The 15,295-nt window shown below is 42.7% G+C and overlaps 1 protein-coding gene across 1 annotated transcript in view; it reads right to left on the bottom strand.

Moving 5' to 3' along the window:
- The window catches only part of grin3a (glutamate receptor, ionotropic, N-methyl-D-aspartate 3A), a 72,340-nt gene that overhangs the window by 19,411 nt on the left and 37,634 nt on the right, over positions 1-15,295 (bottom strand). The window contains exons 4-7 of the mRNA XM_050052557.1: positions 11,307-11,690; positions 9,597-9,742; positions 3,415-3,530; positions 2,471-2,622 (exon numbers count right to left, since the gene is read on the bottom strand). Of these exons, the coding sequence (XP_049908514.1) occupies positions 2,471-2,622; positions 3,415-3,530; positions 9,597-9,742; positions 11,307-11,690 (798 nt within the window). The remainder of the gene's footprint in view (positions 1-2,470; positions 2,623-3,414; positions 3,531-9,596; positions 9,743-11,306; positions 11,691-15,295) is intronic.

Below are 15,295 nucleotides of genomic sequence, written 5' to 3'. Positions count from 1 at the left end.
GGAAAATGCTTTAATATTTCATGCAGCCTACATGCAGCCTCCCGGCTCTGCAAACGGTAAACAACCCCGCTGGCTTCTCTACGTGTCGCTTCCGTACGCAGTCAGTGGAGCCCAAATGAATGGAGCGGAACGTGTGTTGTGTTCAGGCGTTGTCAGGTAAATAACAAATTCCGGCACTTGAAGTTGTGTTCAGGCGTTGTCAGGTAAATAACAAATTCCGGCACTTGAATAGGCCATAGCACAACACCAAAGCATGTCAAGTTGGCCGAACCTGAGCAAAATACCATGAAATACCGTGAAACCGATATGATTTTTTCTTAAAACCGTGATATGAAAATTTTGTCATACCGCCCAGCCCTAACCTGTTGTCACTTTTGTTTGCACCAAAGCAGGTGAAACTGAATCACAATTACTTGTACTTCCTAAATGGACAGATTGATATCCCTAATGTTTAACTAACTTGGTGTTACAGTGTGGCGATTAAGTGTTCCATTAATTATTTTGAGCAGTGTATTATCATTATTATTATTATGATTAACAAAATGTTTTTGGGGGGTGGGGGGCCCAGGGAAAGCTAGCCTAGGGTGCCAAATGTGCTAGGACTGGCAGTGCAAAACACGCTACTCAGTTTAGGTTGATTCAATTTAATGATACATATTCTATGTAACTTATCATACAACTTTATCTCTAATATAAGAACTAGATGTATGCACATGGTTGTCACACTGATTTCTGCATGACACCTGACTGATATACTGTAGCTATATGTAAAATTAAATGACACAGGTGAAGCAAAAATACTGGTCAAGCAGCTTTCTCTGCTGTCAGCGGAGGCAGGTGGAGGCATGATGCTGCAAAATGAAATGTACCTGGAGCAATTTAAATGTCTGCAGCTGTAGATAGCATCTGCAACACGTCTAGCTGTTACACAGAGAAAAATGGTTCACTTCAGTGACACTGAATCTATTGCACTGCAGTGTACTACTTCTGCTGCTCGTAGGAGACTCAGAGGACGGTGATTTACATTTATGTATTAGGTGTTTAGGTGATGCTGTCATTCAAAGGCACACACCATGAGTGCTTCTTAATTAGACATCATAATGAGCAACCAGCAGGGGTTGAATGCCTTTGAACACGGAAGTGATGCACAAGTTGCTCGGAAAAATAAATTATAAAAAAAGAAAAGCACAAATACAGGAAGATGACAGGGCAGAGGAGGGACATGAATTCCTTTTTTGAAGAAGGGAGTTTTTAATTCATGCCTGATAATAGGGAGTGTGCAGTCAGCACCGAGGTAGCAGCCACTTCTGGGGATACCAGAGTCACAGCTGGGTGGGGAGACGGCCAGACTGCCGAGAGAGCTTAAGTGCTTGGTAATAGCAGAACAGGATGGACCACGGGGCCTGGGCTGTTTAGGACTGAAGTTATGGGGACACAGCTCGGTTAGCAGCTGGAGGGTCAGGGGCCGGAGTCTGAATTAGTAAGGAGCAATTACTGTGCATGGGGGCTGTGGAGGCAGTGCATGGAAGTATTCAGAGAGCCAGCAAAAATGGTGAAATTAAGGAGAAAAGTTCTTGGTAAGGACATAAAAACTTTAACTTGGTTTAGTGACAGGAAAGCTACTATGCTATTATAGTTTCAGGAACCAGAGATATAGTTTATTTAAGACAATAAATGTCTTTTCTACAGGTTGCCACTTATGTTTTACCCCCTTTACCTTCACAGTGACCTGAACGTTATCTATATGTAATGTCCTGTACTTACAGCATCATCAAATTCTAACACTGACTTATAAAGTTGCTGTGGCAAATGTGTCAGAAAACAATTGCTTACTGACACATCCAACGAAGGTTGAGCAACATTAGCATTCACTTAGAGTCACGTTTCTGCCCATCTAACAAATATGTCAAGTTGCCACTCTCAATTTGGTGTCCACTAACTGGAAAACTGAAACAATGAGCCGGAGGACTCAGAACGGAGGCACAGAGAGTTGTTGCATAGAGATGATACACCATTTCATCTAGTTGCATTGGGTGTGGATTTTTTATATTACTCACCCATTTAAATTTGATTAAGGCTTAAAGTTAGGCATAATTAAGGACATGGCTGCTTTGAGTGACCGACTGTCTGCAATCATTGCCACAGTCTATAAGTCAGATCCACTCATTCCTCCTCAACAGCTCCACCTTTTTGTCCATATATGGTCACTTCTGGTTTCAAAAATCCAAGATGGCGAGGGCCAAAATGCCGAACTCAAGGTCAGCTTTAAACTGGGTTATTTATCTTTGATGCGCTCGGCAGAGAATAAAACCTGTGATGCCAACTGAAACACCCTTTTATATTTGAGCCATACCCATGGCTGGTGATAGAAAGACACAACATGTCAAAACTCAACGTCTATCTAAATGTCTCCATCACACATCACAATACAGCAGCTGCTTTTGTTTGCAACAGGTGGTTCTGTTCCTACCTCAGTCACAGCGAAGCTGCGCTTCCCGCAGGGCACAACCTTGTACCATTTGTCATGCAGCGTGTCCATGAAGCCATCTGACTTGTACTGACTAACAAGCTCTGAGATGTTGGAGGTGAGAGGAGAGTTCTGAGGAAGGCCGATGCCATAGCCTGCCAACAGACATGAACACAAACACAGGCTGCAATTATTCCTCTGTGACACATCATTTTAACTTTCACCTCCATGTGCTGTAATTATGTTCGTTCACTGGTTTACAGCTGTGCACAGGAATATGGAAAGTAACAGCTGATCAGAAAGAAGGGAGTCTTAGCAATTACTGTTTCACCATTTCTTATCAGAAGGCACCACTGTCATTCCTAAACAAAACAGGTACATAACATTGTAAGTAAATCGCAGAGTTTCTTAGCATGCCAGGAGAGTGTGACAAATTCAGTAATAGCCAATTACAGAAGTACCTCGCCTTGCTAGGAAGGACACTGGTTGATTTGTATTGTATCCTGAAGGCTTAAGGGTGCATTAAGTAATTAACAACAACACTGGAATCTGGGACTGTGGTGGCCTGTAATGGAAGCAACCACCATGGGAACATTTTCACAGTGGGAGGAAGAAGCTTGCTAAATGGACCAGAGATTAACAGAAGACAGTGGAGGATCTAAGCTGTTGAAAGCAAGAAGATTAACTGCTGTGCAAATGTTGAGAGATTGGTATTGTTAAATCTAGAGCTGTCCTGAAATGCTCATGGTCAGTCTGTCTGCAGTCATGCAGAAAGTCCTGTTATATTCTAGGGACAATTTAAAAAAAGACACATGTGTGAATGCTGTTTTCAAGAACTGACTATTTTAATGTAACATTTTCTTAACCAACTAACACCCTCATCCCACATATATAAGTACTATTTTGTGACCAAATACTTTGTGTTGTAACGAGCTGCAATATGTTACCTTCTATAGCAAAGGGTTTCCCGACTGTTAGTGTTTTACAGTCTGCATCTATGGAGACCTCGTAGTCCAGCAGAGCTTTGTCCATGATGAATGCATCCAGTCTCTGAGGGTCAGCCCTGTAAACACACAGCAAGTAGATAGACTCAAGGTGCAATGCAAGTAGCAGATGTAGCAAAAAGGAATCACTCTTTTTGTGCGTGGGTTGAGCTGAGCTGCAACGACAGGTTCTTGGCTGAGACTGTGAGAGCTCAGCTTCGAAGAAAACAAACTATATTACTATATTCATCTAACACAACATGTCAGACTAATTAAATATTTTGGTGCCCACAAATTTTGCAAGCACTCATTTCCCAGGAGATGAGAGTGTTGACCTGAATGGTGCCTTTAAAGGGATAGTTCAGATAGTTCATATCAATTGTCAGTGTATTACTTACAGTAGAATGCAGTCAGTGCGTCCCCGGTTTGGAAAGGCAGGCAAGAGTGTCGTCACAGAAGCTACACTATGTACTGTTGTGGACGGGAACAGCAGTGTATTTTAGCAACCTAAAAAAGTCCCACCTAAAAAAGTGTTGTGTTTTATTAATAGGTACGATTCAAACAGAGCTAAGCCACTTTGTGGAGTACCTCAGGGCTCCATTCTTGGACCTCTATTGTTCTTGATTTACATAAATGACCTACCTAGGGTCTGCAAAAATATACCACCTACATGAAAAATTTAGCACACTCATTCGAGAAGCAAATGAAGAGCTGTCATCTATTTCTAAATGGTTTCACAAACCATTTAGAAAAAAACCACCACAAACCCGCTTTCAATATAGAAAAACTGAACTTCATGATATTTATTAGTGGTTTCTTTGTTGTAAATTGTACATCTTTAACAATTTTGTATTACTTCTTAGTCTGGAACTCTTATTCAGTTATGCAATCTTCGAATGATTGTTGTTATTTAACAGGGGAGGTATCTTCATAAGCCATTTTTGGCTTCTAACCTTTCCTGCACAGTGTTTTATCTTTTAATTTCTTTTTCCTTTTTTTTCTACACATATATGTGCAACTAAACTAAGCTTAACTAAGTGTATGCTTTATTTAAAATATTTTCACCGCTTTACCTTGATGTCAGACAGTCTTTCTGAAGGGGAACTGAACTGAAAGTGGAACTTATCTGTAGTCCTTTCAAAGTCAGACTTTATTGACAAAGACAGTAATATTACCTTGGTAAACACAGGAGCTGCTGGTCTGCTGCTGCCTTGATCACTTGGTTTGTTTGTGTTATAGTGTGACATTGGTGTTTTAAAGAGTTAGTTTAGATTCTCCAAAGTCACACAAGAACACAGGAAACTACCGATCAAGGCAGCAGTCGAGCCACAACTCTTGTGTTTTGTGTGGTAAAATCACTGTTTTTGTCAATGGAGTCTGGTGGATTTCAAGAGAGTGATATAACAACAGTTATATTCAGTTCCCTGTCGGAGAGGGTGGAAATACTCTAAATATGGTGAACACAACTGATATTTTGGTGGGACTTTTTTAGGTGGCTAAAATCTGTTTTGCTGCTAAACCCTCATCAACAGTGCATTACTCAGCTTCTGTGGTGCTACCCCTTCCTGCTCTTCAATCTTAGGGCACACTGCCTGCTACTGTATGTAGTATACTGACTAAGGATAAGCACCTCATACAATCCCACTTAAAAAAAATCCAAACTATCCCTTTAAGTTTTATGACAATCTGATCAGTGGCATTTGAGGTGTTTTTGATGGATGACTGGAGAAATGAACAGATGAACTGGGACTGATCCATAGTCACTCTTCCAAATGTATTGTGTTGACAGATGTAACCATAGCACTACGAAGAATCTAACATCTTCTGGGATTTTTCGAGATTGACATTTTAAAGCAACCCTCTGGAAAATTAACCTTTAAAACCTCCTGAGACGCAAACTTAAATGAACCTTACTTTGTCATCTCACTTCTGCTCTGCTTCTCTGGGGCTTATTTTTTTCTGTCTGTTTGTGTCCTCATGTCACATCTCTGACACACAGTGAGTGTAAAGAAAAAGGAAAGTGATATTTTCTCCTGTAGGTCTTGGATGTAAACTTTATATACTTTCACAGGTTTCATTTTAACATGGGGGGGGGTCACATGAAATTTAGAGGTTGGGGGTGAGCATCCATCCATCCATCCATACATTTTCATCCACTTATCCGGTGGCTGGGTTGTGGGGGCAGCAGGCCAAGCAAAGCACCCCAGAACGTCATCTCCCCAGCAACGCTTTCCAGCTCCTCCTGGGGGACCCCAAGGTGTTCCCAGGCCAGATGAGATATGTAATCCCTCCAGCATGTTCTGGGTCTCTCCCAGGTCCTTCTACCAGTTGGATGTTCCCGAAACACCTCTAACAGGAGGCACTCAGGAGGCATCCTGATCAGATGCCTGAACCATCTCCCCTTTCGATGCGAAGCAGCAGCGGCTCTACTCCGAGCTCCCTCCGAATGTCTGAGCTCCTTACCCTATCTCTAAGGCTGAGCCCAGCCACCCCACGGAGGAAACTCATTTGTATCCACCATCTCATTCTTTCGGTCACTACCCAGAGCTCATGACCATAGGTGAGGGTTGGGACATAGATGAACGAGTAAATCGAAAGCTTCGCCTTCTGGCTCAGCTCCCTCTTCACCACGGGAGTGAGCATCATATACTTAATTTCCTGCATTCTAGTAGATTTTCTGTTCATCCATCTGTGCCTTTCCTGCATCAGTTTATGATGTAAATATCTTTAATCTTGTCAGTCTTCAGCTATGGGACATGTCCCCTGCTACCCCCCTAGAAATCTCCATCTATGGTCAAATAAATCGGTTGAAAGTGAAAAAACAAAACAAAAAAACTGAACTTAATGAATAAAGAACAAAAAGCCTGTGAGAATTTATAGTTTTGCTTTGTGCCTATGGGTGTTTTATAGGGCCTTTCAGATGGCACTTTACCACAATCACTGAAAATGGAATGTAAAGGATTCGACAAACCTCTCTCAACCTTTTGCCTCATCTGAACTGCATATTTTCTGGTCTCTGTGGTTCTCCAATAATTTTACTGGCCATATACCAGTAAAATTACTGCCTGTCTGCCAGTTTCTGCCAATTTACTCCCATTCCTCACTCCAAGTCTGTTATACAAAGGTGAGATATTAATTCACAACACTCTCGGCGAGGCTTTTACAAATCAACGTGAAATGTCTTTACTGACAGGTATAGCCCACTGGGATACAAATGCTGCAAAGCCTTTTTCAAGATATTCTCTTTATTTTTTTTTGCTTGTTATCAAGGACAGTGTTTGAAATCCTCCGCTATCTTCTACCCACAAGCTGGCTGTTCATTATTACAGGTTGAATTAGGTTACAGCTTACGTCCTTGGTTTTTCCACCACAGATGTTTTGATGTTATGTATTTTGTGATCAGAGCACTACCTTGACATCAACCAATTACCTAACCAGTATGATTAAAACATGACGCCTTCCTGCATCATCCTCTTTGCAGCGATGCTTGTGAGAGTAGCTGAATCATGTATTTGCATCCGGATTGCATCAATGGGAAACTGTGCCGGTGACAGCAAGGGCACATTACTGTGGCATGGCTTTACTTAATACAAAGTGATGCGCGACACGGCAGTTCGGTTAATTTTGAGTCTCTGGGGTAGATCAGTAAGAGTCTTCACATCATGAAATAAGACCTGTTGTCACCCCAGGTTAAAAATACTCTCTAATAAAGTGTTCTGAGCTTGTCTTATGTGAGACTGTATTAAGACGTACAAAAGCAGCGTTTCCAATATGTCTGCCACTTTAATAAGCCGGCCAAAATAGCCCAAGACAGTTGTGTGATGGCAGATAATGCTCCAGTCAGAGCACTTTCCCAAAATGCTCTAAGACAGGCTGCAGTTAGTGGTTGTTGCTTGTTTCAATTGCTGTGCTGAGACATGTTCATTAAGCTAAAACACTAAGGCCGCACAGTGTGCAGGGATGGGAACCAAGAGTGCAAATGGGCCTCTAAATTTCAGTAAATTTCCTCTAGCTATGGTGTTATAGTCATCAGGGTGTATGGAATATTATATGGACTTGTCACAGGTTGAGGGAGAGGTTGCAGTCCAAAAACAAGTGACTGAGAACTGATGAGGAGAAGTGGATACAGGTGGTAGAGGTAGAAGGGAAAGGTCAGGTAACTGCAGGGCTGATTAGGAAAGTGAGAACAGGTGTGTAGATGGGCAGAGCAGTCAGGTAATGGGGAAGTGTGAGTGAATCTTGGATGGAAGGAAAATGGCAATGAAGGAATAACGCTGGAGAGGAAGGACACAGACACAGACTGTGGGCCTTTCCCAAACCAGACTGTCCCTGATGGGGAGTGGAACTCTCTCATGACTCACTAAAGCACCCTTCAGGGTATAAATACTGTGGCAAGCTTCAGGACAAACTTTCCTCTCTCTGGCAGAAACAAGAACTGTCATAACTTTACGTAACTTGGAGAAAAATAAAATCTGAACTTTTTTTTTTATATGATTACATTTTCTTCACTCTGTCGTATACACACCGGCTTGAAATACACACACATGCACTAACAGGACCTATACATGCATTAAATGGAGAGGTGTCGGAGTAAGGGGGTGCCTCGGATGGGCGACCCCAGCAGTTGGGGGTTCGGTGCCTTGTTAAGGGGCACCTCTGCAGTGCCCAGAATGGTTGCTGAGGTTAAAAGACCTGCCCAAGCGCCGGATTTCAACAACTTCGGAGTGAGACCCGGTTGCACACGGAACTTCCATTTGTACGCAGCATGACACTACTATCATCAAATCAAAATGTATAATGATCAAAAATTCTGTCAAGATCATGATTCCAACCCAGTCAACAGAAGTAGCCATGGTACGTTTCAATAAACCACAGATATGACACATTTGTATGTTTCATATGTGGCAGGCGTTTATGTTTCCTTATGTTCCACTTTTCAATGTTATGTTGTGACAGTGAAGGAAAACATTATGTTTTGCCTTAAGATACCGGGTTTGGTTGCCAATAAATAAAGCTGGAAACGCCCCAACACTTCATTAAAAACACCCACTTCTGTTTGTTGGTTCTTGAAAAGTGGTCTACTGCTGTCGGCTGTTTGGCAGCTGTCCTGCCTAGCTGTCACACCATCCACCATCCCCTCCTTCTTCTGATGACGAGCTCACTTTGGGAATGTTGATATGATCGTATGAGATCTACAACCATAACTTATCCTTGGTTTGCAGGAATGTACAATGCCAGCATTTTAATCTGGTGACTTGGCTGATGATTCAAAGTACAATCCAAAATGACAGTTGAAGAAAATTAAAAGTCTTCTGTTTGTCCACTTCTAGCTGATGTTAAAGAAATATTATCACCAGAGAAGCAGTGCAGCTTTGCTTCGTTCAATCTGTGCAACAGCATGAACCCATACACCACCTTCAGCACTTGTTCTATGTATAAAGGTAGCAATCCCAACATCAGGTTTTTTTGGACCAATCCGTGTATGTAATCTCAACATGGGGCTACTCCTGTCAGTGCAGTATGAATAGATGCATTGTACTACAACATGATTTAAGTGTCCATCATAGAGTAAGTGATAAATAATGCCTGGTCACCGTGGGAGTAAACCCTGAGCACCAAGTATTGAAATTTGCATGGTGGGCCGCGTGTACGCTGTCTTGTTCCCTCGCTGTAATTTTCTAAAGATGACATTTTTCCCTTGAACCCTCTAATCAGCATTTTATAAGCTCAGTAGCAAAAAAAACTTGTTTCATCCATTCAAATTGTGTCCTACCCAGCCTCGGCTGTGCATTCAGCTGCCTTTTCTCACTATATTCTGCTTTGCTCCACGGGGGATGCCAGTTGAATGTCGAAGCAGCTTAGGATGACAGCAATGGCAGGGTAAGGAGGAGGGTGAGATCTGAATGCAAACAGGCGGGCTCGGGTGGGGAATGACAGCAATTTCTTTCCCCTAAAATTTAGATTTTCTTAGGACATGTAGCTCACGTTCCTTTCTTCCCCAAACTTGATTCAGTTTGTTTTTTCCACAGGGGATATCTGGTTGATTATCAGGTAACAGTGGTACCAGGGTCAGTTACTACCCTGAATGCACAATGTGTGTCTGCATGATGTATGTGGACTATACATTATGTAAAAAATTTTCTTACTTGAGTTGATGTATGCCATCTGGTGTTGCTGGGACATTGTATCTCCTCATGTACTCGTGCATCTCAGGGAAACTCTTCTTGACGTAGTCCTCGGCGCTGCTTTCTCTCACTGTGGCGAATCGGAATCCCTGAGAGGGATGGTGCAACTGCAGGAAAGAAGAAAGCCAGATGTTACCCTTAGAATGCCTTCAAAAAGCATTAATATTGATTATTATTGATATTTTTTCATTTATCTCTTTTTTTCGCCTGGAATTTTCAATTCTCAGATGCAGAAGGAAAGCTCTTGTGAAACTTTAAAATGATTCTTTGCTTTTCTTTTCTGACTCTTTATATCCCCTGCACCTGTGATTCAGAGTTGGTGAGTTGACATAGGGCCTATTACCTTACCCCATCTGTCGTTACAAAAGGTGGTTTAATTAAAGAATCTATTTGCTGACTTTAAGTTGAAAAGACTGCACTCTTCACAAGAAGGGCTCCTCCAAAATTTAGAATGTACCTGCAGTTTTATCAAGTGTGCATCGGGGATGTTTTCAAAGAGAAAGTCCACAACAACCTGAACTTCGACTACGCAGGTTTGATTTTAGCGCTGCTCATCGTGGACTATATTGCTGTCATTGTTCATTTTAGTCAAACCATACAGTTTGAAAACGAGGCGCGGCTCCAACTAGAAAACAATGTTTTGATGCATTGGATGTGCTGAATGTGCATATTAAGGCAGTACAGGAGGAGGTGCACATTAATAATCCTCCAGGACTGTAACATGCTCATGTTTAACCCAAACAATGTGTCATGTGACTGCAGTTGGTTCCGATCGAGGTCGGAGCCCGTTCTCACCACAAACAAACCACACCAGAGTTTGTTTGTAACCAGACCGAGACCACCTCTTCAAGAAGGTCTTGGTCCGGTTGTTCTGGTGTACACCCAAGTGCGATTGCTGTGTTCACACCTGCCCAAACGAACTGCACTTAGGGGGGCAAAAGGAACTTGAGTTCGATTGACCCGAACCTAACAGGGCAGGTGTGAAAGCAGCCCCTGATAACTTGTTTCTCTAGCTCAGTGTTTCTCAACCATTTTTTATGTCAAGGACCCCTAAACTGATACACATTAGGTCATAGACCTCATTTGACAAGATTTACCTCAGGGACCTCAGTCTGAAAAGATTTTGGGTTTTAGATATGACTAAGACCAGAATTATATAGTTGTTACCTCCAGTTGAACAGAAAACCATGGAAACCTATGATCAGAATAGTCACTCACGTGACTCTTCCTCACATTGGGTTCACTTTTGTAATGAATAAAATAGTCCAAATAAACCATTTTCCTTTGGAACGCCCTGGAACTCCCTCAAGGAATCCTGTGGGTCCCCGAACCCAAGGTTGAGAACAACTGCGCTAGCACATGAAATATTCATGACTAAGTAAGAATTTATATCTGCAGGTTTCACATTCAAAAACTCAGTTAATCTGCTCTATCAGGACTGTGTGGGTGGTTTGATCAGATTCGACTCACACTGACCCAACAACCCAGCAAATGTCATCAGATTCTGGTTTAAATGTTGCTGAATCCTGATTGGTGCAAGGTTAGTACATGACATCATCTTTTCTAACAAAGTCCTGAGAACTTCAGACCATTGGGAAAAGCACAGAGAAACTCCAGCACTTTAAAACATCAACTTATCATGTAGTGTTGCACTTTTTCTGACTTGCGTACCTTTGGGTCATGAATCCCTGACAGTTGTTCATAGGTCTTCTCCCCGACCATGACAGCAGCTAGGTTAGCAGTGTAGGTGGACAGACAGAACAGACAGAAGATGGCCCAGAGGTTCATCAGCAGGCGGCCTGTCCAGCACTTTGGCGGCTTGATGGCTACTGTCCTCCCAAAGAGAATAGCGTAGCACACATTGAGCGCTGAGGAGAAGGAGAACACGCGGTCGCGGTTGCGTCCACGTGGTGTCATACCAAACGGGCTGTGCCACTCATACAGGGTGAGGAAGATGGCAGTGACGTGGAGGGAGACGAAGATGCCGAGCCACATGGACCAGTGGAGAGGCCACATGAAGGCACCGATGGGTGCAGCTGTGTCGCGAGTACGAACCTGGGCAGGGGGGCACACAGGAATGGGAAACCTTTGTAACTGATATTATATATTGAAAAGTAAGAAAGTAAGACATTAGTGGCAGATGGTCTTTTTTTTTACAGGCTGAAAGTAAACTTGCATTGTGTCATCTTTTTCTGGCATGTCACAGGGATTTGGTGGGGTAAGGACTGGAAAATCAAAAATCAGTTGTGGATGGGATTCAGAAGGTATATCTGTTATATACAGTATTATCTTTTTGCAACCCGGTCTCACTTCGAAGTCGTCGAAATCCGGCGCATGGACAGTGTCTTGCAGCATCAGACACTGACGAAATAGCTGTTCTTCAATACACTGCCGGTCACCGTCATAGTTTAATGGCACTTGGCTGTGTCAGGGAGAAATGCAGTGGGACACGAACAAAGTCAAGGCGACTAAAGTCAGAGTGGGGCAAGTGTAAGGGGTGGTGGATGGATCCAACAAACATCGACATTCACCCAGGAGAGCAGTGTTTGCGTCCCACAAGATTATAAACCCAAACCCTGTTCTTTTTTTACTAAACCCAACCCCGTGCGTTAGTTGTTGGAAGGTAAATAAATTTCAATTTGCGAGGTTTTACCAACGTGGTGCATTTATTTTGAAAGAGACTGTATGTAAAGGTTACATTTCCTGTGAAAATGGAAGTGTCTTCTGAGAGAAGACAATGCATGTACAAGCTGAACTTGACACCGCGTCCCATTCAACGCATCCAGGGTACCCCTCACGTTGTATCTAGATGTGGAAAGTCCATGACCAAACGTCATTATGTGATGAGGTAGAGGTTTTTCAGCGATGGGTTAAGCCCAATTTATGGTAAGGACACTTTCGATGATTGTCACTCATCAAAATGTTGCGCACCTGGACAATTTTGTTATGTTGTGGACACCATCATATGTTGTTGCGCAGTGTGGTTGGATAGTAATGGTGAGTCTTTCTGACACATCTACTGGAGTTTTGTATGTTTTTGTGGTGAGAGCAACGGGTCCATGTCATTGGTCCAACAGCCCATTGGTCCGACATCCCATTAGTCTGACGGTCCGCGGTGCTGAACAGCTCCCAGCAGGCGTACTTCTACCTTGATGGTGCACCGTGACCGGCTCTTGGTCAGCTGGGAAAGGCTTGAGGCTTGTCACTTTCTTTTTCATTTTAACCCACACCATGATCTTTTCCTGACCCTAACCAAGTGGTTTTTGTGCCTAAACCTAACCAGACCTTAACCACAGGGCATCATGATGATTTCGGAACAACCGGACTTCGGAACAATGGGTTTAATATGGTCAGAACAATGGGATGTCGGACCAATAGGCAGTTCCCAGAGCAACATGGGTCCAGACCTGGTTGACCAGATCATCAAAACAGTTGGCTAGTATCCAAAAATACTGAGAGTGCATCTTCTTGTTCATCCTGCACTTCATGGACCAAAATATATTCACCCTGTAGTTCCCTTGTTCGGTTCAAAGGACACACTGACCACCTCCTTTTCTTGCGCTCACATTGTCTTCTCAGCAGAAGTAAGTTTGAAATCCCTTTCTCTTCAATTAACTCACAGATTTAATCAAATCCCTCCATTATCAAATGCAAAAGGATATGAAGTGGCACAAATATAGATACAAACAGCTTTGAGAAGAATATACATAACAAATGGGATGATATAAAGTAACTAAACAAGCCTGCTGGAGGATAGCGTTGGGTTACCATGGATATAACTGAAACCTGTCGCTTAAGGATTTATTAAAACCAGTGTGCAGCTCTTTAATTCCTGTCGAGTGATACTCATCAAAAGTGTCGACCTGCCCTAGCATGAAAAGGGCTTTAAGGAGTTCTCTTATTTGCTCATCAAAACTTTGGTAAAAGATTATACACAAGCTTGTTCCACCAGTTTGAGCTAAGAACTGAAACAGGATCAGGAGTCTCACAAAAAGGCACAGAAGCAAGAAGGAATAAATTGGGAGCATGCTAGATTGGAAGAAAGTTTCTATCACTCCCATCACATTGTAATACATAGAAATACTATAATTACTGACAACAGCTCTCACAGGGAAGCTACAGATTTAATAGCAAAGCATTAACGAGACAAAAATGTATTTCATTTTAAGTTAGATAGTTTTTCTCATAATTTGAGCCAAAAATCTCCACTTCAGTGGCACTTACAAACATTAAACTTTCCAGTATTATTCCTATCTATGTTCTGAGGGGATTTACAGAGGGGCCACTTTATTAAGTACACCGTTCAACTGCTTGTTAATGCAAATAGCTAATCAGCCAATCACGTGGCAGCAACTCAATGCATTTAGACATGTAGACATGGTCAAGACGACCTGCTCAAGTTCAAACCGAGCATCACAATGGGGAAGAAAGGTGATTTAAGTGACTTTGAACGTGGCATGGTTGTTGGTGCCAGATGGGCTGGTCTGAGTATTTCAGAAACTGCTCATCTATTTTCATCCCAAAAAGAGAAAATATCCAGTGAGTGACAGTTCTCTGGGTGAAAGTGCCTTGTTGATGCCAGAGGTCAGAGGAGAATGGCCAGACTGGTTCAAGATGATAGAAAGGCAACAGTAACTCAAATAACCACTGGTTACAACCAAGGTCTGCAGAAGACCATCTCTGAACCAACAACATGTCCAACCTTGAAGCAGATGGGCTACAGCAGCAGAAGACCACACCAGGTGCCACTCCTGTCAGCTAACAACAGGAAACTGAGGCTACAGTTCACACAGGCTCACCAAAACTGGACAATAGAAGATTGGAAAAACGTTGCCTGGTCTGATGAGTCTGGATTTCTGCTGCCACATTCAGATGGTAGGGTCAGAATTTGGTGTAAACAACATGAAAGCATGGATCCATCCTGCCTTGTATCAACGGTTCAGGCTGCTGGTGGTGGTGTAATGGTGTGGGGGATATTTTCTTGGCACACTTTGGGCCCCTTAGTACCAACTGAGCATGGTTTAAACACCACAGCCTACCTGAGTATTGTTGCTGACCGTGTCCATCCCTTTATGACCACAGTGTACCCATCTTCTGATGGCTACTTCCAGCAGGATAACGCACCATGTCACAAAGCTCAAATCATCTCAAACTGGTTTCTTGAACATGACAATGAGTTCACTGTACTCCAATGGCCTCCACAGTCACCAGATCTCAATCCAATAGAGCACCTTTGGGATGTGGTGGAACGGGAGATTCTCATCATGGATGTGCAGCTGACAAATCTGCAGCAACTGTGTGATGTCATCATGTCAATATGGACCAAAATCTCTGAGGAATGTTTCCAGCACCTTGTTGAATCTATAACACCAAGAATTAAGGCAGCTCTGAAGGCAAAAGGGGTCCCACCTGGTACTAGCAAGGTGTACCTAATAAAGAGGCCGGTGAGTGTATATTATTCATAGCCTGATTTATGTAACATGTTATACCTGAAAACATGGAAAAAATTGATTATTTTATGGCTGTTGACACTTTTGTTTTCTGATTTATGAAGTGATACAAAGAGATAATGCAGCATCTAATGCAGGGCGTCTCCCCTTTAGACCCTTAGAGAGGGGAGAGTGATTACCACCATCACTATGCCTGTCAGTAGGTGGGAC

Source organism: Epinephelus moara, chromosome 9 (genome assembly GCF_006386435.1).
Source record: "Epinephelus moara isolate mb chromosome 9, YSFRI_EMoa_1.0, whole genome shotgun sequence".
In the NCBI taxonomy this organism is placed as follows: Eukaryota; Metazoa; Chordata; class Actinopteri; order Perciformes; family Serranidae; genus Epinephelus; species Epinephelus moara.
The sequence above is the reverse complement of the archived record's forward strand: the minus strand, read 5'-3'. Positions and strand labels throughout refer to the sequence as shown.